This window comes from Perna viridis, chromosome 7, assembly GCF_037379345.1.
Source record: "Perna viridis isolate PV_CMFRI_1.1 ecotype Kerala chromosome 7, ASM3737934v1, whole genome shotgun sequence".
Classification (NCBI taxonomy): Eukaryota; Metazoa; Mollusca; class Bivalvia; order Mytilida; family Mytilidae; genus Perna; species Perna viridis.
This window is the reverse complement of record NC_142451.1, coordinates 6,609,387-6,636,003: the sequence shown is the minus strand read 5'-3', so window position 1 is coordinate 6,636,003 and position 26,617 is coordinate 6,609,387. Positions and strand designations below refer to the sequence as shown.

Here is a 26,617-nt window from a genome sequence, read left to right as displayed (position 1 = left end):
TATCCAACGAAAAAGTCGTCAAGAGTTTGTAAAATAGAACTTGTTATATTGGAAGAATAAAAAAGGCAAAACGTGATAGAAAAGTTAAAAAAGCAGTACATCTTAGGTATATATCCATTAATTATAAAACATGAAAATACATTATATATATTGAAACGTCAGTAGTAAAGTCTGTATCATTATGTACATAAGAATTTCGAATTGTAAAAATGTCTGTTTGTATTTTAAAAAAAAATCATTTCAAAGTAAACTTATGTGTAACATGTTGCAAACAAATTAATAAATAGATTATAGAAAGTTTTTTTTAAGGACAACATTAATTTACTAAAACAATAAATATGCATAAAATGTTGCTCCTCTCTTAGAATTCTTTTAGAAATAAGTGTGGAACTTGAAATATAAATGTAGCACCCTTTCTTCCTAGACAGAAAGGAAAGGTACATTTTTAATCGAAGACAATGAAGCATCTATTTTATTAACCATACGATTTAATTCTTTGATAGACCGGCATTGAAGAATTTTTTTCGTTTTCGCGCTATTAAGACAAGAAAATGTCCTTTTAGGTATGCATATGAGAAACCCTCAACTGACACAAGCGTGAAATTGAGCAGAGAACGTTTGTGACGTAACAATTAAACGTTTTAGGACGCTTACCCTACCGGTGTACCTGGTCCATGCTCCCAGTTTTTAGTGGAGTCAGAGTTGCTCATTTACTTTTGTTACTTTGTATGTATGATTTTAGTTCCTTTATGTTCTTTGTTGTGTATGTCTGTTTTCCATGTCTGGTCTTTGTCCCTGGATTACATTCTTTTGATTACCCTATAACCTTGGTTCCCTTGATTACTCTTTATAATGATATTATGAATACAAATTTCATAGGTGAGAAATATTAACAAACACCACAAAAATATGCAAGACTAGAAATGATAAGCAATATCTTAAAATTTCAGAAGAGTAATATCATTTATGTCTAATATCAGAGTTGGGTCAAATTGTCTGGGTTTTTATTATATTGCCCATTTCTATAGATAACTCCACCATATTGTCGTTCACCAAAGTCATCTAGTTTTGTTTCGGATGACTCAAAACCTTTGTTGATGCTTCCGTTAACAGTTGCTAATTCGTAGCTGTCTTTCTGTAGAAAAATAAGGAATGATAAATATCATGTAGCAGGTTGAACAATTGTACAACCGTACAATCATATTAAGTTTATTGTTTTGTTATAATTGTGTACATATCAACCATAAACATGTAGTACATTATTGGACTAAAATCCTGATCAATCAATTATTTAAAACGGCGTTTTCAAATATTTCTCTTAAAATCCTAATTGATGAACAAACAAAAATGAAAAATGACAATCAAGGAACTTGGAAAATTATGAATGTTTGTTATTGATTCCATTAATTTTGAAAACTTTAGATACTCTAATATTTCATACCACTAACTAAAATACTATTATTTTTAACATGATATATATTGAATTTAGGATACAATAATTCTAATCATGAGATTCTTCATGCTTATAGCCGTTTTTGATTGGTCGGGAACGTCGTTCCCAGAAAGTTCATACATGCATGAACTTCGACAGATCATTCATACATGCATGAACGCCAGTCAAGTTAAAACCAATATGGGGGTCGTGTAGTTTAAAAGAGTGTGGCAACGAACTGAACGGCATAATATAACCCTAAGAAAAGTTTATTACATGCACATTGATTTTACCGTCATGTTTGTTTACAGAGAGTAGTTTTCAGCTCGGGGGGAAGAAACTTACAACCGAGTCTGACTGAACCCTTGAAAACACTTTGTTGTAATTTTCCTTCTTCCTTCTTGTATTTCCTTAATAATTGTATTCCTGTTAAATTGTTTACATCTCGTATTTTTCAATGCCAACTATAACTTCGTCCATGCCGCCCTCACTGTCATTGTGCAGCCGATTATGCGTAAATATTCGTCCGCGCTTCCATACGTATGCAAAGGAATGTGTGTGTATTGAAGCGTAAACATAAACACAGTGTACCAATATAACTGACTGAGGCTCTCAGAGGGTAACTTTGACTTTCGGATAGAATTATAAGAATGAACGGCTATTTGCGGTCGTTCATGCAACTATGAACGACCGAAAATAGCTGTTCAATCCTATAATGAAACATAATATCCGTATAATATAACTTGAAAAGTTATATATAATGAAACCTCATTGTCGTTTAAAAAATGAATGATAAAGGCTCTAAAGACCCTGAATTGCTCACCTTGAAAATTGGAAATCATGTGGTCATATGACTGATCCACTGAACAAAAACCATAGTTTAAGGAGTTCCCGATACTTACGTCATTTTGGTAACCTCTGACTCTAATCGCAGACCTATTCCTTTACTATAACGAGGCTGACTTTCTAGTTGATCTAATCCAAAGGAAGGAATATCGTTTAGCCAGATCCTTTGATCTCAGTTTCCGCTATATAGATGACGGGTTGCCGTTAAACAATTTTAGTTTCGGGGATTTTATACTATGTATCTACACCAAACAACTTGGGAAAAAGGATTTCAGACACTGTAAAGTCAGCCTCATGTTTTGACTTACACTTAGAGACCGATAGTAAGAGAAAACTATTGACCAAACTATACGACAAATGCGATGACTTTCCTTTCATCCGTGGCAAACATCACTTCAGCACCTGCGTATTGGGCTTTTTTTATATCACAACTCAAACGTGAAGCAAGAGCTTGCCACAACTACGCAGACTTTTTGTGCTGCGCTTGACTTCTCACAATTATGCTTCATGGTTGTGTTACTACAAGATTTAAGTCATCACCAGAGAAGTCATATGGTCGTCATCATGAAATCGTAGATTGTCACGGTATATCCATGAAAACCGGTTTGTTCTTCCTTTCCTCTTTCGTATACACCGGACTCGACTTTATGAGCAGCTCTGCAGGTGTTTCGAGAAAAGCAGATGACGCTTACCCTACCGATGCACCCGGTCCATGCTCCCAATTTTAGTGGAGTCAAAGGTTCAAAATCAGAACATCTATTGCTTGGACGATACCACGGAACAATGCAACTTAGTGTCATTGAAATCTGTTCAGCAGTTTTAGAGATTATAAGACTACGACTACGAACCCAAATGATTACATAAGCCTACACGGCCCGTTGGGCCAAGTGAGCTAAAAAGGGTAATATAATTGAAATATAAGAACATTTTTTAAAAACGTATTTGAAACAGGTAGATTATCTCAGTGAAGAAAGCAAAAAGAATTTCCACATTTTGCAACTTAGCTCCATTATAAGAAACTGTATAACATTGAGGTTGAGTTCGTCTTATATCGCTTTAACCACGGTTATGCTTGAGTTAAAGTTTTAATTCACACAAGTACAGTGGCCTGATAATTTTCTAATTAGAGAAAAAAACAACCAACGAGAAGAATTCTATCATGATAAAATTGCTCATATGTTGCCATTAAAATAATGTGAAATTTACTGTTCCAGTTTCATATAGGAAAATGTTGTTAGTTGCTTTTGTTTCAGTTTCCATATAGCGTGCATGTTTTGAAGAACGGTATATTTTTACATTGAAATGTTTGAACATGAAAGAATGATAAAATTTTATAAAAAAAAAAGAATGGATATGAGATTCAACAATATAATGTAGTCAATGAACCTGTTGGCATTTAAATGATTGAAATTAAAATAAAATACGTATGTCAATAAATATGAACTCAAAAACAAACGTTCTTAACAAACTTAAACTAAACTTACATGAAGGCAAGAATAGATATATATATATACGTACGAATTGTTCTAATCGATGAACCTTCTGACAAGCAACGGGAAGAAAACAGCATACTCTATCCACTAAGCTATGAATTAGATGGGATTCAATATCCTCAGGTTCATTAAATCCTGCACGAAAAGTGTACTTAGAGTGGCTGCTTGCAAACAACATGCTAATGTTTTTCTTTTTCATTCTTATTTAGTTTGGCAAATTATATAAAAGAGAACATACTATTGTACAAAATATAAATGACGTTTACTTATATGCAAAACAATCCCTCTATGTGCTAAGTAGAATGAATATTTAAAATCGGTAAGAAGAGTGTCTTAATGGCAATGGCATGTCATATTTAAGTTTATGTGCACTTCAAATGCATGACAATTGTTTCAAAAATGCATTTCTAATAAATACACCATCCAGGAAACACATGTGTAACACAATCGTACAATGCTGTGTTATTCTGAGCTCAACACTGACATGCGTAAACGGATTTCAATCATTAAGAAAATTCCAAGACGGCCAATAAGTACTTATGTTTCAAGTTTAAAAGTGCAATAGTATTAACTTACCATAATGAAGCATTTTGCAATTTCAAATTTCACAATGTTGCGCTTTCGCTCTCATTATTATATTGAATTTCTAAGGATGTCATGGTTTATGAGGACATACACTTGCATTGGAGTTATAAATAATTTGACTAAAAACACTTCACTGAGATCATACCTCGATCTTGTTAAGCGACTGATGTATAGTAAACTCACCAAGACATGTTGAAGTAATAAAAGTGACCAGAATACCAACTATTAAGCTGATGAGAGTCGCAAATAAACCATACCATAAATAAGATAAATGATATATCCATCTAAAATATAACTAAGTATAATTACATCGTGATAACGAAAAGAAGGAATTTGACGAAAACGATCGAGTTAGAGAATCAAATATAATACAATTATTCGATTTCCATTGATTGTTACGACAAAAATAAGTTCTTTTCAGTTTGTGTTTAAGTTCTAACTTGGTCAATAATATTTAAACCGTAGTTGCTTTACAAGAACTTTATCAAACTCGTTCAAATACAACTCAAGATATGATTGTTTATAAATTGGTTTATTTAAGCCTCTTTAATTACGTACTGTACTTTTTTTGAGTAGATGACAAAGTGACAAAACATGTAGGAAAAACTTACAAGTCACCTTCAATTTGTGTTGGTGTTTCTGTGGTTGCTGCTACGGTAGCCGACATTGTCGATAATATGGTTGTATTAATATCAGTCATTGTGCAGTTGTTCCTTATTATATCACACATTTCAGTACTAACATTAATCACAGGTGGAACCGGAAGTAAAACAGTGCCACCTACTCCTACCCAGAAAGCAACAAACGCACTAACAATCAAACCACATAAAGCTCCCTGAAAAAAAAGAAGGGTGTCATTTTCTGAGTTGACGGCGGCTGCTAAGCCTTTGCCATTATTGTTTTTATTGTAATAGACAATGACTATTACTATTACTATTTCCAGATTAATTTTGTATTAACTCATATCTAAACATTATTGACTATAAAAACAAAGACTGGGGTGCATTGAAAGACACCTTAAAAACTCCTGTAATTAGCTGGCACCAAGTTGTAAAAGGTCTTACACTTAACGGTTCTGCCAAAAGTTAATAAAAACACAAAATATAAACTAATCAATGATATCAAGCGAACCAGACTAAAAAGTAAAAACAGATAGAAGAACATCAAAAAAGCCTGAAAGGTATACAAAGTGCAGTTAAAACACATGCACATGTTATCATAAAGTATACAACTGCTCTTTAAACATATTATATAAATAATCATTATTTAAAAGATTTGCGACTTGCAATGACTTACCCATGAATTAATAAAAGGAAAAAAGATTCCACTAATAAATAGTCCTAAAAGTGGTCCACCAACCATTCCAAATATACTCAGCATAATCTGTAAATCATTATATAAATTTATTTTAATTAACATGTATGTAATTAAGTGTTAGAATCTGTAAGAATCAGGTAAAACTGAAAATGAATTATTAAAGAAACACACAAATTTGACAATGTGGGCACATAGTGTATTGTCTATTGAAGACATATGGATAGTTCGTTCATCTTAGAAGTGTCAGAAGGTGCTGAAAAACACGTTCAAAGTTACAATAGACTGGTAGACGAAAGTTTGATGATGAATTGCAATCCATTTTATATGATTTATACATTAAATAACTGACACTCATGAAGGAAATAAATGCAAATTTTGCACTTTAGATAACATAATAAAATATCATGAAAAGACTTGTTTTTTACCATATTTCACTAACTGCCGGATTATTACAAAGAATTACACTTAATTAAGATATTTTTACAGTATGTACGATTCTGTTGATCTTTAATTAATATTTGGAGTCTAAACATGTGTCATTTTAATCAGGTTTTAATTCCAATTGTGTGTGCATTCTGTTTCAGGTTAATCATGGTAAAAATCTCAATTTTGAATTGCGTCAACAATCGTTCCGTTATTATTATTATTATTATTATTATTATTATTATTATTGAATCTATTATTTCAATGGATATTGATATAAAGCAAGGGAAATTATTCATTGAACTGAATGATTGCAGTGTAACGTTCGTAGGAAGCTTTTCTCAAGCATAAAAACACGAGAACGAATGAACAGTAGAACAGACACTTGTTAATGGTACAACGACACTCTTAATTGGATTTGTAATATGCTCGAATCCCGAAAGATGACAAGCCTTCCCCCTCCCCAACCCACTCTAATACACCAGTTCGACTTTGATCCAACCACTCGTTACCGTATCTGATATATATATATGTCGCTTTTTTTATCAGAAAAGCAGATATACGTATATCCAATTTAACTTCTTTGTTATGGTTCTTCCAGTGATCGAACCCATAACTTCCTGTACCCGAGGCTACCTCATTGTTTTTCTTACCATTCAACATTAACCAAGTTTTAACGTGAAAATTAACTATAAAATGATAGGTAATATCATATTTATTTACGAATAAAGGAACCTGAATGTCTTTCAAGCTAATGACAACAACTTCTTATCAGATTCTTCAGTCGGTCGGTAGATTACCGAGATATTAAAATCAAAGCTTACTTGCAAAACAGTTTGTCCTAAAAACTGCGATAAAAAGGCAATTCCTATTACAAGGCCTCCGCATAAAATTCCTATGTAAAAACCCAAAAGATAAAATAAAAACAACATGTAAACTGCATTGATTTGAATAAAGTCTGAAGTTTAAAAAACACTTGTATTGTAGCGCTTAGGTAATGAAACGAGTGCCTGCCGCACTGTAGTTGACATGAGTTGAACGATAAAGAATTTGCTTCGAAAAAGTCGAATAAAGTAACCAACTACACTGTTAAGCTCAGTTTAATAACATATTGTATCTTTCATTAGTTTTGTCGTATTATTGACGTACGTCTTATTTGCTGATTGCAATTTATTTAATAATACTAAAAAGAACAAAATTCTTTCTTAATAATAACTGAATTATCAGCGTCATTTTTAAGGGTGGTATGTCATTTTAATTTAAAATAATTTCATTGTACCTAATAATTTGGCTATTCTAGCTTGCCATACTGGTGAAGGTGTGGTGTTTCTATAGTCCCACCATAGTTTTAAAATATCTTCGAGTATAACTATAGCTAAAGCATTAAGACCTGATGAAATGGAACTGAAAAAAATATTTTCAATTATTTTAACATCACGTAGGTAACTGTAAGGGTAACATACAACATAAATATTATTTTTTAAGTGCTCCCTCTTTGTTTTTATCCAACTTCCATTTTTTAGTTTGTTAAATAAAACAAAATGTCTCTTATTATTTACTACTACATCTGTATCCTTTCATTTCTAGGTTTGATTAAGAAATCAAATTGTAGTTACTCTTTTTTTTCAATATAAATATTTAGTGTAAGTTTAGCAAAGTAGAATACGAACCTTAAAGACGCACTAAACAAGCAAGCTACGAAAAGTCCAGGTAGACCGGGGAGAAATGTTAACTTATCCATAACCAAGAACGGTAACAACTGCAAAATACATAGACATAAACATCTTATAAAAGCCAGAAACGTCACCTACATGTATTTTAATGTACTTTTTTTTTATAAATGAGTACTGAATTCCGTGTTTTTTCTTGCCTTTGATTACTGTTAAAAATTAAGTAAAGTTTTAGTTATGGTGTTATAGTCATAGTGTCCAGCATCTTATATAAGTACATTATCGAGATTTTTAATAGTATTAATTGTGTGTTGTCATGATCCAAACTAGTATAGCAATTGTTGACATCCAAACCCTATTTCGTTTTTTATCAGCCTGAAACAATACCTACATACTAAATTTATTTCAAACCATAAAAGTTACACTACTTTTGTATAGGAGCATTAAAAGACGTTCTTAATGAGCATTTTACTTTTCTTAAATACATGAGTAATAAACATTATACAGCGATGTAAACGTCCACAATAACCAGTTTTGGCTACAATAAAAGAAAGTGGTTTGGCTAGCTATAAAACCTTATTTAACCAACAGTTTAATTTCGAAATGCATGTATCAAATCAGGAATGGGAGGTGTTTATTTCGATTTGACATTTATCCTTGATTTTTCCCAGATCATTTACTATTTATCTCCCTTCTGATGACTTCTCACTCCGTGTTGTCAATTTTCCTTTCATTTGTGGCACTATCCCTTTTTATGCACCTGCGTATGGAGTTTTTATATCACAACTCGCATATTATGCGAGCACTTGCCGATACTACCTACACTACGCGGAATTTTTGTACCGTGCTAGACTTCTTACAATAACGCTCCTGGAATAGGATAATATTGCGACAAGATTAAAAGCATTATTATTACATTTTAATGGTGGAATTGTGAGCTCTAGTATCGTTATTGTACATGTATATACCATTGCACCGTGAGAACCGATTTGTTTACTGTGTCATAGTTTTCCTTTCCACTTTCGTCTATCTCGAACGTGACATCTTAAGAGCAAGGTGGACGTCGGATTGCTTATTTTGTTTTTATTTCGTGTTGTTTTGGTTATTTCTCGTTCTTTGTTGTGTGTGTTTCTGTTTTCCTTGTCTAGTCTTATACCTGTAATAAATTCTTCTGATGACCGCTCGAATCTGGGTTTCCTTGATTACTGTTCCTAACATATATAATTATTTTTGGTACTTTTCATAATCTGTATACGACCTGGTTACTCTCAGAAGATGCGAATCGAAGTGATGATGTATGTACATGTATCTGATACTTACTTGATCTCTGGCATGGACCATGTTCAGAAGGTATGGATCACAGTCGTGGTAAGTAGAATATATAACAAGTCCAACCAGACACACCACAGTGGATAGAATAAGAGTCAGCGGCAAACTAAGGTACAAAGCCCTGAAGAGAAAATATAATTTATCATTTACTTCCTTTTTAGTCAGTAATGAGTTCGATTGAAAAGTTTATACTGTGAAAGTACTTCAATTCGTGGATACCAATTTTCGTCGATTGGGGAAGAAACATAAGTTTGAAGATTCTTAAATTCGTGGTTGTTAAGGTTTTCAGTGTACGCATCAATGGAAATTTTCTTGCTAAATTTCGTGGTTTTGCCTATCCACGAAAACCACAGAAATTGGTACTCCACGAACAATAGTACTTGCACAGTATTTAATATCAATCATGGTCGCTAAACGAAATCACATCGATAGATATTGAGAATATAACTATGACAAAACATTCCATTTCCATAATTTGACTGTTTTACCAAATCTCTATACATTAGTAATAGTTATATAAGAGTAATCAATATAAATTTGAATAATGCAATCATTTACATGTTTATTAAATTCATTCACTTTCTAGCAGATTGAAAGAGTGTTTAATATCCTCAATCTACTATAATTGTTTAAGAAGGTCAAACTTACTTCTGAGAGTTTTCTGTTTCTTTTATAGCTAAGTATCTTTGAATCATGGTTTGATTGGCTGCGTAGATTGTCAACTGACCAAAAAAGGAACCAATGATTAATGCCCAAATAGAATGTCGAGTGGTAGGATCGGCACTCCAACTAAAAGTGGAAAAAAGTAATTCGAGACTTGTAAAAAAAGAGTCATATTTGATAGCACTGCTGTTGTTGTATTTTCCGTAAATAAAATACCAGAAAAATTACAACGTTAATGCTAGGTGAAAATAGTGATAAGAGGCGACTACGAAAAAGTCAAATTCATTTAATAGGACTATTGTAGTTGTGGTTTACCTTTTCTAAATAGAATACAAGATAGAAGTTAAGAGTGAAGAGGGTCAAGCTACGTGGATTTTAGCCACAGCAAGTATGTTCTTTAAAAGTATTTCATTGAAGACTAATGGTTGGCTTTCTGCTGGTCTTTTCATTCCTGTTGGGTTGTCTGTTTGACATATACATCATACATATTCTCGTGATATATCAGGGTTTTTATTACTATAACTTAAGTCAATCTAATGATGTGATGTAAATACTGGTTAATAGAAACTATGGTCAAAGCCAGCCTGGTTCAGTTGCATACTAAATCTTCCTTCATAAATCTGTGATATGTTTAAAATATTTTTTTTTCAAAACAAATAATCAACGAAGATATTGTTGAGAATAAGAATAAAATAAAGAGATCTTGGTACAAACGAGAAATAGGACCTAGAAAGGAAGATAACTATACCCTGAGTTTTTAAAGTATTTCATTTTTTTTTCAGAGAACGGCAAAAGTGAACTGTGGCAATTGACCACTGATGACTTTTACTCAAGGTAAATTTTATTTTGAAGTATTTCTTGAAATGACGTCAGTCAGATTAATTATATTCACTTGAAGAGTATTGGAACATCTTAATGTACTATTTATTAATTATTTCGAAACACAAATCTTAAAATTTAATTTGTTGATACTTACTCTAAAAACTGTATTCGTCCTCCTTTATTCGCAATATTCCAAACCTCTTCAAAACCACCAAGATCTTTGGAACCTTGAACAATAATTGCTATCAATCCTGCCATGACCACGAATGTTTGGAAAGTGTCTGTCCACACGACGGCTCGTAGACCACCCTAGTTGAATGATATTTATGTTACAATAGAAATTTGCTAAGAATATATTTGTTTCATGGTAATGTCACTTAATTATAACGGAAGCATTTACAAATGTGAGTTTCTTGCTCCATTAAAATATACCATACACTGGAAAAATGTAATACATGTGTTTTCATATTTTTAAAGTCATATTGAAATATATACATTTACTTACGACCGTTATGGTAATACATGTTCTTTTAAATATAAAAACATATGAAAACTTTGTATATATTTTTAATTCTACATGAAGTCATATGGAAAACACAATTACCATATTACTTTATGTACTTATTTGTCATGTAAATGCTTGTCCTAAAATATGATTTTCACTTTTTTTCATTTTGGCCCTAAACACATATGAAAAATGTGTTTTCCAAAACTTACAAAAAGCATATGTTGCATTTTTTCTGTGTATAAAAACGGGTTGATAGGTTGATTGTCTTCTGTTTCAAGAACATCTCTCTTTGGAATATTGAGGTGGTAAGACATTTCTAATAGTGAACATTAATGATCGGTTACATTTGCGTCTTTATTTTTTTCCGATTACAAATTGCAATCACTAGTGTTATTCACTTGCCATGTGACGGAGGGAGGGGACGCTGGCGGAGCAGGACACGCTTACCCTTTCGGAGGACTTATATCACTACTAGTATTTTGAAGTCTTGCTTACTTATCTGCAGTTTTTAGATGAACTTCTATTTTCTGTTCGCTACACCGTGTATGAAGACTTTCTTTATTTCCAGTTATCATATTCAGGCCATTTACATATACTTGGGTTTAGATGTATTGGTCTGCATTGTTCTACATTGACGCATCGGTTTTTTTGCCAATGTTAAGAACTTATCCGAGCGTTCAAATTTAGTTATATAAATAAAACCGACGTTTGTTCGGTAGCTTAAAACAAATATAATTGGAACTACATTTTTCTAAAGCTATTTCTGTGACAAAAGAAGGATAAATTAACGTACTTGCTTGTGTACAACATGACATCTGTCGATATTGTGACCTGAAATACAGCCATGACATTAATATGACCTGTAGTGTCAAAGAAGGGTCAATAGGTTATCATTTATACAGGACATTTTCACACATTCCTATGTTATCTTCTTGAGTAATATAATTGATAACACTTACCAATGCAGTGTAAAATGTACAGACCAAACCAATGCAGACTATGGACATGGCAAGTGACAATCCAGTTACTGAAATGAAAATATACAAATCATTGAGCCTATTATTAGAATATTTGTAAACATAATTCTTATTCTTTGCATAATATTATATGTCTCTTTTTCTATTGCACGACGTTCTCATGGTCGATAATTTTTTCCCATTCATAGGCTTCATCCATACCGAACGAGCGAGTGATTAAAAAAATGTAATTTCCCGCCACATTGCGGGAAATTAAAATGTCGCGTGAAGACTTCCACGCTTATCACGCTTACCATGTTTACCATGTTTGCAGTTGTTATTCACATCGTTGATCAATTAAATACTTGTTGATTAACGAATGTTTTTCATATTTTAAAAGATTAGTGGGTAATGTATCAACTAGTCATAATGGTAGTGATATCGATGACGCAATGACTTGATGACCTGGGGGTCCTTGATGACGTAGTTGATGTTGGGAGAATTTAGGGTGTTGTTTAATTTATTTTTATGGTTTTATTCATTGGAGAAACAGATTCTCCCTCATTTCTCTCGGGGATTGAAGGATTTCTCCACTCTTGATAGTTGAATTTTATATTTTAAACCACTCGCTAAAGCTCGTGGGTTAAATTCTAAAATTTATCTATCTCGAGTGGAGAAATCCTGTAATGCCCTGGAGACTGACGGTTAATTTATATTTCTCCCATTCATATGGTTCATTCACACAGCACCAACGAGTGATCAACAATTTGTAATTTCCTGCCATGTGCCGGGATATTAAAATGTCGCGCGAAGACTCCCGCCGAGATTATTTACCATGTTTACAGTTGATATTCAAATTGTTGATCAATTTAATACTTGTTGATTTACAAATTTTACTCGTATTTTAAAAGATCAACTAATCACAATGATAGTGACGCAAGACTTGATGACTGGAGAGGAGGTCCTTGATGATGTATTTGATGTTGGGAGAATTTAGGGTGTTGTTTAAATTATTTTTTACGGTTTTAATCATGGGAGAAATATATTCTCCCCCATTTCTCTCCGGGATTAAAGGATTTTTCCACTCTTGATATTTAAATTTTATATTTTAAACCACTAGCTAAAGCTCGTGGGTTAAATTCTAAATTTTGACTATCTTGAGTGGAAAAATCCTGTAATCCCCTCGAGACTGAAGGAGAATCTGTATGTAAACTGTACGTGTTACCCTTTCAAATTAAATGTAATTCTCGTTCTCTGAGTGGTACTGTATTCTAACGACAATGAACTAAAAATATGATTAGAAATATTTGAAAAGTTGACAAGCTGATTTTTGTCATTATATTTTTTATAATTACTTTTCACTCATATTTCAAATTCTTCATTATTTGAAAAATTTAGATTTGTTTTATTTTGATCTGTTCTCTTCACAAGTCTGAGTATAGCTGTACACTTCATTGTATTTTATATTGTCTAGAGATCTATTCACTTATTTTTAATGACTAAATTATCCTGAGGGTTTGGTCGTTCTATATTGTACTCTTGTGAGTAGCATTTTCAAGTGGTATAAATACTCTGGGTTTTGCATAGTATTTCAATATGGAACCAGAGGCAATACTTATAGTACGCCAGAGTTAGATTTGCTAGCAAATAAGGTATTTTTATTCGTAATTGATATCTTTGTTACTTTGTATCAGACTTGCAGGTAAACTGAAGCTGCTCATTCGTATTTGACTATTTGTGATTATTCCCATATTGAGTATTTGTCAATTTTATTTATATTATTGCGTACTGTCCTACTGTATATTTTGATGTTATGATACAGTTGAGATCAGTTCTAACTGTCCGAAGAGCCGACTCTAGGACAGTTATAAAAGTGTCATGGAACAGTTCTAGCAGAGCTCTAATTCTGTCTAGCTCTATGAGAGCCAACTCTGCTAGTACTGCCAATAGAGTCGGCTCTTCTAGATCTCTTCTACCGCTAGAACTGTCAGTACATCCGACTCTTCGAAAACTTCTACCGCTAGACCTGTCAGAAGAGCCAACACTGCTGAACTGTTAAAAAAATGTTTTGATTTTTGTTGGAACCTTTCCCAATTGTTAGTTATTTGTCTTGCATTAAACACGTATAGTAGTGATATTGTGGGATAAACAATCATACACGTACTTCATCATTTTGTTGGATTGCAAATATTTTTCTTTTTTCTTTTTGTAAAACAACTTGCAATTTCAGGTCATTCATTTATTCAAACGTTCATTTTACTGTTCGATTGGAATATCTGCCTCTCGACTAACAGACAATCCAGACGAACATAAAAAAATATATATATTTAATAAAAAAACAGTAGCATAAATCGACTTGTCATACGATAGAGTCTACTTTGTCCAAAAAATTTTCAATCTTTACGTGTTTACTCAAAACTAGTCTACTTACAGTCTGCTCCAGATACAAAGTCAAAGATGTTACTTACCTTGATTTAATGCCAATGAAGGGGCGTATAAAACCACGCCCATATATAATAACTGAAATTGAAAATAAAATCATGCTCATCATAGCATATGTTATAAATAAAAAAAACTCCTATCTTTATTAACTGACACGAAGATGAACACAATATACCGAACTGTTCATAATTCATTTGTACGTTACAAATGGACCTAGGCAACCATTTATTTTAGTTATATATCATATCATATTTGACAACTCATAAAAAGTATCTGAATTTAAATAATTATTGAAGACCATATAATAAACACTTTTCAGTGAAGAAGATATGGAAATACCGAAGTTTGTAATGGAAGCTCCGAACGACGTGACTTCCTGTCAGACTGAAATCAGGCTCTCAGTGCTTCCAATCTACATGTATGACTATTTCGCATTACGAGGACTTCCGTCCTCTATGATTTAAAAAATATTTTATTAACCTAAATGCATTGCCTTGAGCGCCATGCAAAATCCTTTAAGTTACCGTACAAAAATGACATATTTAAAATAATAATTGAAAATATATTTCAGATAAGTGTATTAAATGCATTTTTAAATAAGATAAGATTTTACCTATACTCACCATGTTTAACATGAATATCACAGATGCGCATACTCTCACTGCTCTGTTGAAACGTTTTTCTAAATACTGAAAAATAGAATAGTGATTCTGTTTTCAGTCTTCTAAACATTCGATTGAAAAAAAAAACATCTGTGGGGCATTTAATTGGCATGAATCTCCAAAAACGTTAATCGCTTAAGATAAGACTTTTTCATCATTATTTGGTTTGAAACTGTAGTGTGTAGTTGCGAATTCAGCACCAACCCCCTTTTCGTTACATTTTTGGACATTTGCGATAATTGTGTGCAAAATCTGAGCAAACCTAAGTAAAAGAGTACGTAGGCATAATACATGTATATCGACTTCTTCCGCTCCAATATCGTTGAATTTTATTGGTCTGCTTTACCTTGAAAACCTACTGTACAAAAGCAGGTCATATCATTAAATTTCATGAATGACATTTTTTGTCATATTAGGGTTAGCGTACATCAAATGCACTTGTACTAAGTTTGTGTAGGCATGAACACATGAGTTAGAATAATGACAACAACTATGAAATTGATGAGACAAAATATATATGTTTACAGGCCATGTTCCATGTATTTTTTTTCAAGTATCCTGGTTATGATTATAAAAACTTCAAAGTGTTTCGTGGTCTATAAAGCTATCATGTAAAAGAACGACCAAAGCCAGCCGTTATTCTAGTACTGGCATTGCCTAATGAACAAAATACAAGTTGTGCTCAGTGTGAAAAAAAAGAAAACAAAAACAAAACAAAAACAAAAAACCGTTTTAATAATTAACTTTATTATGTGCCGTTCAATAAGCCTCTTTCACAAGTTTATTATGGTTTCAATTTGTGTGTTTCAAGACGAAAAATTAAAAACAAACATAAATCTTATTTATTAACTAAAAATTCCATATAATTAGCATATGCCATCAACATTTGTGCATTATGATTGGTTGTTTTATACAGTGTAAATTCCATATACATATCGTAAACAAACATGGCTACGATCGCTTCGCCATTGAAAGAGCCGATTAACATTCAAATTCAGTTTAAGTGCGCCAAAGCCAATTTTCGTAGTCATAAGCTATTTTCAAAGACAAAAAGATATTTCCTGATATGGTTTTGGGTTCAAATTAATATCAGGGTTATGCCAGATTGTTAAAACAGTTTACGGGCCATTGATCCGGTTCACCGAACAAAAAGATAAATATCTAAGACTCAACCGACAAAAACCCTATGTCACAAATTGGGGTTCACCTATAAAATACATAGAAAATATAAAATACTCTAAATGAAGAACGCCCAATACGTTTTTCTAGTGACAATAATGGCTAGAAAACATAATTTTAACAGTTATTTTTACATAGAAAACGATTTTAATGTATTTTCCACAACATACGGATGTCCCATGAACCACAGTGAATTACGTTACAGTTTTCCTAAAGCTGTAATGCAAATGTAACTGACACATACGGTTAGTCAATATGAGGAAAAAATAAAATTATAGTCAAGTTGCAAATCTTTTTTTTTCCAAATGTGCATTTAATTGTAGATTACGTTACAGTGTTTCTTACATCTGTTAATAGTAGTGGCAAATTTTCCATATTCTTAATTATACACACACCAATGTCAGTCATAAATGACTCTCAAACAGGCTTCTCATGTGCTATATATTTTTTCACATTCTTGGTGAAGTACAAGTCCATGACGTACGTTACATTGAATTACGTTACGGTAATTTCTTTTAAACGGGTAAAAAACACTGTTCTCGGAATAAATTATAAATCATTATCAGTGACATCGCCTATCATACGGCACCTTCAGAAATGAAGTTGTGACGCGGGAAAAATTGTAAAGGCGTTCCTGATGTAAGCATTCCCTCTAGTCGTTAGTGTCCTTAATTAAAAAAAAAAATAAAGTGCAAATACTTTTTTGATATTATTGATTTTCAGTTTGATTTAATTTAGAAACGGAGAGTACATGTATAAGTAAGATGTTATGACAATAATATACTGCTATGTATGATATATCTATTGTCAAGCAGTGGTGTATATCACAGTTTAACGCAATTCACAACATTTTAACGTAATTCACCGGCTGATAAACTGTGTATTTTGCTGACAGAAAATGGTTTTACATGACAACTTGAAACATTAAATTAATGCTAAACAGAGATAGGAATAACGTTCGAAAAGCAAAAGCCATTCAAAAACGATTTATAATCAGTGCAAGAATTTAAGTAATCACAAGAAAAGATATTTTTGTGAACTGATATAGACAAAGTATTTTTTGTTTTTGTTTTTTGGTTTATTCACCTGAAAACAAGGAATATATATTAAACTCAAGCATCACTACAATAAAATATCTGATAATGCACCCTTAAGCATATACCAATAATCAATTTTAGTTTATCAGTTTCCGCAATATAGATGACGTATTATCTTTAAACAATCCTAGTTTCGGGTATTTGATACATTGCATCTACCCCCAAAGAACTTGAGATAATGGATACCACATTCATAGTGAAGTAAGACTCATATCTTGACCTACATGTACAGATCGATGATACATGAAAACTATTGACCAAACTTTACTACAAACGTGATGACTGTTCATTCAGAATTGTCAACTTTCCTTTCTTCTGTGGCAGCATCCCTTCAGCACCTGTGTGTGGAGTTTTCATATCACAACCCATACGTTATGCCAGAGCTTGTCGTAACTACGTAGACTTTTTGTATTGCGCTAGACTTCTTACAATTAGGCTTTTGGAGCAGGGTTATGTTACGACAAGATTGAAGTCATCACTAAAGGTGTTTTATGGTCGTCATCATTAACTCGTGGATCGTTACGGTGTATCCATCTGCACCATGAAAACTGATTTGTTCAACGTATCATAGTTTTGCTTTCCTCGTTTGTTTACCCCGGACTTGACTTTTTATGAGCAACTCGGCGGGTGTTTCTAGAAAAGCAGAGGACGCTTACCCTACCGGCGCACCTTGTTCACGCTCCCAGTTTTTAGTGGAGTCCCTGTTGCTCATTAAATTTTGTTCCTTTATATGTATTGTTTTTGTTACTTTATGTTGTTTTTTTTTGTTTGTCTGTTTTCCATGTCTGTTCTTTGTCCCTGGATTACATTCTTTTGATTCCCGATAGAATCTTGGATCCCTTGATTGCTCTTTAAAGTTACATTAGAAGATCAGTGAAAAGTTGTTTCTGTGAATTACGTTACATTATAATTTTGACATTATAATAATTTCTGTAGAAGCTAACTCGTCGATCAAACATCTTATGTTTTGAAAGTATAACAGAAATATTTGTTATAATATGTTAAACAATTGATCGAACCAATTGTACCATTATCATTCCATTACATGCCCCTAAAGACTTCGATATTTCTTCATGTGGGGTTCATGTACATGTTTATAAAAATGATAAACTTTTAACAAACATGATTTATTTTGTTTAAATATTACTTGCAAAAATGCTGCAAATAGTTGTTTTTCGTGTTTAACCTTCCGATTTTGTTATGTGTTTCAATTAAAGCATGAGAAAGCCATGGACTATATATTACACTGTTATAAGTGAATTACGTTACAAAGCCGGCCATTCCCGTTAAGCTAATACTAAGCATTGCAATGGGATTTGAATGCACAATTGTTGTCTATGTATCACCTAAAAGATGTATAAATGGAAATAGGCTACTAAATTGGCCTTCACCTTTTGCTAATTATGTTTCCAAAGTCTAATAAAAAAAAAACTTGTTTTCAATTTCATTTTGTTTTATTATCATTATTTTTTTTTTTTTCTATTAGTTGTTATAAAATACAGAGTATCTTAAAAACATAACAATTTTTGAACAAAATGTTTGTTTCGTGTTGTGAATTTATTGTTTATCTATCGAATGATATCATTTGAATGGCAGTTTTGAATTATACATGTATGATGAAACTATCATTATTCAACATGGGTGTCAAGAAGTAACATAATTCACTACCAAAATACACTGTTCTATTGAAACTAAAGCATTTGAGTTGTTTTCAATGTTCAAAATGTCCGGTCGCTTTCTCTTCCTATTGTGGCACTTTAACTGAATTTGAATGTAAAAGGCGTGAAACGTTATTAACTGCTTTATTCCATTCATTTATTACATCGTATATTCAGAACAACAATTTTGAAAGAACATAATTATAATAAAGATGGACCTGATATATTTGTTGTGTTTGAGTAAATGGTCCCACTTTACGGTGATGTTTTAGATGATACCTCTTTGAAAACACTCTTCCTTTATAAAAACAATTGATGGCTGTGTTGGTACAAAAAGATACGTAAGTACAATACCCCGATTAGGTGGCACCTGTAATATAGCAGCCCCATTTGTTGAGAGTATCTAGTCAAAATACTTTCTTGACAAAGTCGATTGATTTGTTTCGACATTTTTTTTTACATGATTTAGGGAATAGAATAAGATAGTTAACCAAATATTTCCCGTACTTCTAGATTAAAATAATATGGTTGTACATGTATATATAAGAGACAAAATACGCTAAGCATATCAACATGAGCAGCGGGCAGGAGATTTCGAGAAAAATGGTCCCAGAAGAAAAGGGGTTTTCAGGCTATTATTGGTCAAAATAACTGCACGAAATTAACATTTTTTATTTGAAAGAGGATTCGAACTGCCGCAACACAACCTCTTGGATCTAACAAACCAACTGTTAGTTGATTGAACCTCGTCTTTCTTTTTTTTAACATAGGGAACATTTCCAGGAGGGTGGATCAAATTTTGTGTCCTGGATTTTTTCAATATAATTTTTGACTTGTCTTTGTATTTTTGACTCTAGGCTGTCATGGATTTTTTTTTTTGAAGAACTTGACTTTTTTTTTTTTTTTTTTTGTTCGTTTGTTTTTACATGTTTTCATCATGCATTTTTATTTTAACCAATTGTTCATCCTGGATTTTTTTAACTATACATCATAATCCTGAGTTAATCTAAGCCACAGATCCCCTATAAAAATCATTCGGTTGCTCCCTAAATACTAAAACTTAAAAACTTACAGAGACAAATAAGCACTATGGCAGTCTCTATAAATGCTAATCCGAATAAAATGAATATTTCACTACAGTCTCTACTTAAAGAATAGGAAATACGGAATATTGTAAAAGTAGTTCTAAGGAGGTTATTACTTCACCACAAATATATAGTGAGACGGCCCCCTCGATATAATATATCACTGAAATACCAAAACCTCCAAGCTCACCTTGTTTCACCTGTTGATATAATTTCAGTTTATCTCATTTTATCAATTATTTTATTTATCAAACCTTTATTTATCAAAACTCATGAAAGATCGCTGAATTAATTTTCTGAATGGCTTTCTGACTCTTAAGCACATGATGTTTATCGTGAATCATGTTTGAATTTTTTTCTTGATTAAAGTGCAAAGGACCCACAAAGAAGACGCACATGTATAATATAAGTGGGAATTTGAAGGCTCCTTCTTTAAAAGCGACACGTTTTTAACAAAGCTGTGTGATATTTTACAACTTTAGTGCCACAATAAACTAAAATGAAATCTTTCGCTTTCAGTTTCTCTATGTGTCGTTAATAACATTACTACGAAGGAAAGTCAACAAAAATTCTAATGGAGTAAGCCTCAAATAATAATCTCTTTCATCGAGGTTTGGTAAAACTGTGAAGTCGGTTGGACTACGGATACTGTTTAATAATAAGTCATTAAAAGCTTCATAAGGTTACTAATCAAAATATCAGTTTTAAAAAAATTCCGTTTCACAAAACAAGGTAGTGATTTTAACGGATATGAACATTGACCTCACAGAACCAACTGAAATTAGCAGCTTATTGTAGACCATTATAATCATTACAATGAAACCAGTCTAATCCGAACCCCTTTGAACTATAGCATTTTGTCTGTTTAGACTGGTCAATTTACCAAGATTCAAAGTACATTTGCCAAAGATACGAAGAAACTTCAAAAAATGTTTGGATTAGACAGGTTTTCAGTTTCTTCAGGGTTCGGGATTGTCTGGTTGAGACAGGTTTTTAGTTTCTTCAGGGTTCGGGATTGTCTGGTTGAGACAGGTTTTTGGTTTCTTCAGAGTTCGGGATTGTCTGGATTAGACAGGTTTTCAGTTTCTTCAGGGTTCGGGATTGTCTGGTTGAGACAGGTTTTCAATTTCTTCAGGGTTCTGGTTGTCTGGTTGAGACAGGTTTTCAGTTTCTCCTGGGTTCGGAATAGTCTGGATTAGACAGGTTCTCAGTTTCTTCAGTGTTCGGGATATACATATTTTACTATATTTAAATGTGGTGATATTCAAAGGTTGTTATTTTTATTTTATGTTTTTGTTGTGTTTGTCTGTTTTCCATGTCTGGTCTTTGTCCCTGCTTTATGTTTTTTTTTGTGTTTGCCTGTTTTCCATGTCTGAGTTTTTGTCCCTGTATTAATTCTTTCAACTACTACAGTATTTGTCCCCTTGATTACTCTTTCTCTTAGATACAAAATGTTGTTTTACTTATACTATTTTATACATGTTGCTATTTTCCAACTTGCTTGACCGTACTTGTATCTTGAAATAAATATTTTTCTAAATATATACAAAAAATACTTGACTAAGAATCAGGGTAAATGCGCTGAAGTTATATAATCCACGATAATTAATAAAAAAAATGTTATACATGCCCAACAAAATATGAAGAAATTGATAACGATATAAAAGAAGGAAATGATCTATAAATGTTTTTGAAAATTATATTTTTAAACAGTACAATGTTAACTTCTGTACCCATCAGTTTATTGAAATTTCTTTATATTTATGCTGCAACCCGTTCTATTTTTTAAGGTTATGCGCTTAGTGAATATAGCAGATCCTCGACTTTCCTCGGCCTTCTACGCCTTATCAATACACACATGTATCAGTTTAATGTCAGATCAGTGCACTATGTTTGTCAATGTATTAAGTACCAATATTTACTGTAAGAGACCAAACATTATTTACTCTTTAGACTCTCTTTTTGGTGGTTATATAATTTTGTGTCATGTGAACATTAAAATACGGTTCAAACGTTGTTCGTATATCGCAAACAGTAAACAAGGGGCTGTTGAATTGACATGAAACCATATTACTTAATTTAGAACTGTGTATGATTAATTGAAATTGTTCTTGTAAAGATTCATCGACATTCTCCACATAAAACCTTATATGAAGCCAAACGAAAATATGACTTCTTTTTGGGGTCGCTGTTGCATTTGTTGCATTTCCCCATATCCGTTCTTTTCTTTTGGATATGGAATTCTAATACGCAAGTTGCAATGGTCGAAAAATAAACATGACAATTTCTTGACTTAACAGAATATGCCTTAACCTTCATTTCCGTAACAAAAATGACTGCCACTCAGAAATGATAACAATCGAACTTAGCCTTCATTTTTGTGACGTGAAACAAAACATCACAGATTCTGCTAAAGACTTTTTACAGTTATAATTGCACAATGTTTGGCATCAGCCCGCTGTATATCCCCAAATTATTAATCACTGAATTCGGATAGAAACATAAACAAAATGAAATACAGGCAGTAGTCCATGCAGCAAACAATGTTTAGCAATTCCAACTCGAAATGAACATACTGATATTAAAAAACAAACTATTGTTATACAACAGAAACAAAGTACAAGAAAAAGATAAAAATACAAACTGAACAATAACAAAACTAAGTACTTAAACTTCTACGATAAGGTGCACTGGATAAGTAACTTCTACGATAAGGTGCACTGGATAAGTTTAACTTCTACGATAAGGTGCACAGGATAAGTAAAGTGTCCAATATGCTTTCCTTGAGATTTTTAGTAACAGTAATATTATCTATTAGTTGGTTATTCAATTACTGTTTATTTCATGACTTTAGGAGGATCCAAGTTAAAACGTTGTCCAACAGACCAATTCAAGCAATTAAGGGACCGGTCAATATCAAATTGGGGTTTGGGACTGGTGCAAAATGCAATAGGACACATACCTTTTCCTTACATTCTGATAGGACTCCCAGTTTGTTTAATTTTCAATACTCAATTCAAATTCTAACTTATTTACTCATTTCACAAACAATACTGTAATGTATCCATGCTTTAAACCATGCCAAATTTGTCAAATATTAGGACACACACTTTTTTATTGGACAACTGACATAGGACATGAACTTAAAAGATAGAACAAAAAATGTTTTAAATAAAAATATGTAATGCACCGGTCCCAACCCCCAATAAATTTTGACCACTCCCTAAGGGCAATAAAGATACCCCAAGCTACATACATCAAGAGAAGAGATTGGCAACTCCCCCTCAGACCGTGGCAGCTCTAGGTAGGTTTCTAAATGTAAATATATATTTACATGTGTGCACATACTAGTGACATTTACTCTATATTTTTATATGTACATGTGTATACATATAAGGGACATGTACCCTGTGTTATATATTTACATATAAGGAACATGAACCCTATAATTTATATATGTACATGTGTATACATATTTTGGACATATACCCTATATTTTATATACTGAATATTACATGTCAAAATCTGTATCACATGCTGTATCAACCCGAGACTCCTATATCACACCTAGGGCCACCGGCCCGCGAGGTGGTATAGGTCGAGGGTTAATATGTACATGTATGTACATGTATATATATATATATTAGGGAACATGTACCCTATATATTATATATGTACATGAGTATACATATTATGGACATGGCGGGCTTTACATAATATATTTGGTTGCGAAGGAGTACAGATACCTATAATGTATATATGTACTTACTTCATAAGCACTTGTTAAGCTTAGATTGTGAAAGAATGGCAGGAAAACATGGTTCGTTACAATAACAGTTAATATCATGGATAGTCCAGCTATCCAGTAACTTGTGTTGTTGTTGTACATTTCAGTAGGCGTCCCTAGCACTGTAATGGCAGACATGAAGCTTGCCATGAGTGACATGGCTATAGGGAATATTCCAATATCTCGACCTCCCATCAAAACGTCGTCGGATGTAGCAGCCTTGGCAGCTCGATACTCTTGCACCACGTAATATACCCCGATCAGAGCGGAAACAACTAGGACAGCGGCGAATAGAACATAGTCCACCACTACAAAAGATCCGATCTTTTCTCCGGGACATAATTCACAAACTTTCCTACACGATGCGAAACTGGAGTTCAACACTGTCATAGTTCTTAAACACTGTGAGTAAAAGAGATCAAGGCACAATTTACCCGTTTTACACACTCAGCAGAAATTTCTATAATTTCACATAACGATATGGTCTCCTTTAAGCACTAAGTCCATTCCTGTGTATGAGCATGCAGACAGCTGGCCTAATATCTCGGTTAGTTTCAATGTTATGGTGGTATCGCTTCAGATAACATTATGTATTGACATTTTATCAAACATGAGATAAAGTGAAATGTGGTCTTCAAAATTTCATTTACAAGTTACACGTAATTTCTTTAATTTAATCGATTTAATAGATAAGAAAAAATGCAAAATTATCCAAGAATTCGTTTTTTCAAAGAAATGATACAAATATAATTTAAATGCCGTTACTCTCTTCTAACTATTGAACGGTGCGCAAAATATATTTGTAAGTTATTTAAAACACAAAATATTATACGTTTCAGGAAATAATGCGTGAAATTGGAAAAAAAATGATTTCTTTACGATATGAATACTGGGGCAAAATCAGAAATTTATCGGTTTATATGAGAATATGAAGTCGTATCTTGCATATTACATGTTCATTGTTTGTATGACTTTGCTGTGACATTTGACACCTTCGATAATGAATAATTTTATTGACACTATTTTGATACCACGGTTACGAAGTTAGATCCATTGCTCGACATTTTAGAGGAGTGACGTACACTATGTTTTATAATATCAAGTAATGTCAAGTCAAACGCTGCTTGATTTTACAAACGTTCTTGTAATACTGCAACTAAATGCACAATGTATATCAAAATCCATTGACCGTATATACTCGACACAGCCTCACATATTCCCGTGGTTATAAGCCTGGTGTGTCAAGTCAGTTCACTTCTATTGGCTAGGTAAATATATGTCCTTTAGTGTTTACCGAACAAAGACGTTGTCGAGCTTAATTATTAATTCTGTTTAAAAAAATTTCCTAGATTCACAAGAGCTGTAATGTAGCAATCACAGGGTCTGTCATTACACTGTTCTCTTTGTCATCAGGTGTAACTCGTCTTAAACCTCTCCACTCAGTTCATTTGGTTAAATATCCAGAGACAAAACTGGCCGTACCAACCCTCTACATTTCATTACATATTAACAGTTTAAGCCGAGTCTGTAAAAGGAATATTCCCTGTGCAGCTATCCGTTATATTGTTATGTATATGAAGCCTATTCAAAATTGAAACATAGCTGCATATGTAACTTTCCAAGCCAATTACCCTTTTCAATGTAACTTATGAGACGAACATAACTCACTTTAAAATATGAATACGAATATGATAATTTTTTCTACACTTGAAAACTTTAAGATTAATTCGATCACACTCTTCATATGCATACTTGAATGTCATTCAAAGTGTATAATCTTACTAGACATCAGTCCGTCATAAATCATCCAACCAAGAATTGGGATCTTCTGTTGGAAATCAACTGAAAAATGTAGGACAAAATGTCATGGAATTACTGGTACTATATTCCATCTTATTACTAAGAGATTGAATTTCTGCATGGATATCACTAAAATTATAATTTAGTTGTACTTCAGACTCATCTTCAATGGTGATAGAAGCTTCTGCTGATTTTTCGGCCTTAGTTCCTCTTGCATTTCTTAAATTATATTTATCTTGACGGCATTCACATAACTTATTGGTAGATCGAAGCGAAAATTCTCCACCAGATATTGCGTGGACATTTGTAAGGTATACAAGGTATCAACTGTGGTTTCATAAGGAACCTAAATAATCCTGAGGTATTGAGAGATTACATTTTATTGATGTTAATCCAACGAGACCTAAATTTTAACGGACTATATTACAATACAATTTTCGCATGGAATAACCTGCAAGCACTCCCTTGTGAGAAAATACTGACATACAAAATGTATTCATAAAACACTTTGCTAATATAAACAAAGACCGGATATCTTAATACATGTACTTGTGGTCAAGTCTTTTAACAATTTCAATTACTGTTCCAGATTATCGTTAGTGGAAAGTATGATTTATCTTATGTAACTTGACACATTATATTAATCTTACATGAAATAGATGATCGTCACAGTACGGAGGCCCACTAGTACCAGACTTGGAAACTCGTTATAATGACTAAGTAACTCGTTATAATGACTTAATATCTCGTTATAACGACTTCGCTAACTCGCTATAATGACTTTGTATCTCTCTATAACAACTTAGTATTTCGTTATAACAACTTGGAAACTCGTTATAATGACCTAGTAAATCGTTATAACG

At 32.7% G+C, this 26,617-nt stretch overlaps 1 protein-coding gene across 1 annotated transcript; it reads right to left on the bottom strand.

The window, feature by feature from the left end:
• Positions 1–228: 228 nt before the first annotated feature.
• Positions 229–24,649, bottom strand: LOC148611108 (sodium-coupled monocarboxylate transporter 1-like). The gene is made up of 15 exons (XM_088591275.1): positions 23,937–24,649; positions 15,110–15,175; positions 14,513–14,564; positions 12,048–12,115; positions 10,735–10,889; positions 9,744–9,884; positions 9,087–9,216; positions 7,767–7,855; positions 7,376–7,500; positions 6,921–6,991; positions 5,653–5,739; positions 4,968–5,191; positions 4,540–4,640; positions 3,797–3,906; positions 229–1,135 (listed from the first exon to the last, which is right to left on the bottom strand). Exons 1-15 carry the CDS (start codon positions 24,342–24,344, stop codon positions 977–979), a joined length of 1,986 nt encoding a protein of 661 aa, XP_088447401.1. The 5' UTR covers positions 24,345–24,649; the 3' UTR covers positions 229–976.
• Positions 24,650–26,617: the final 1,968 nt, after the last annotated feature.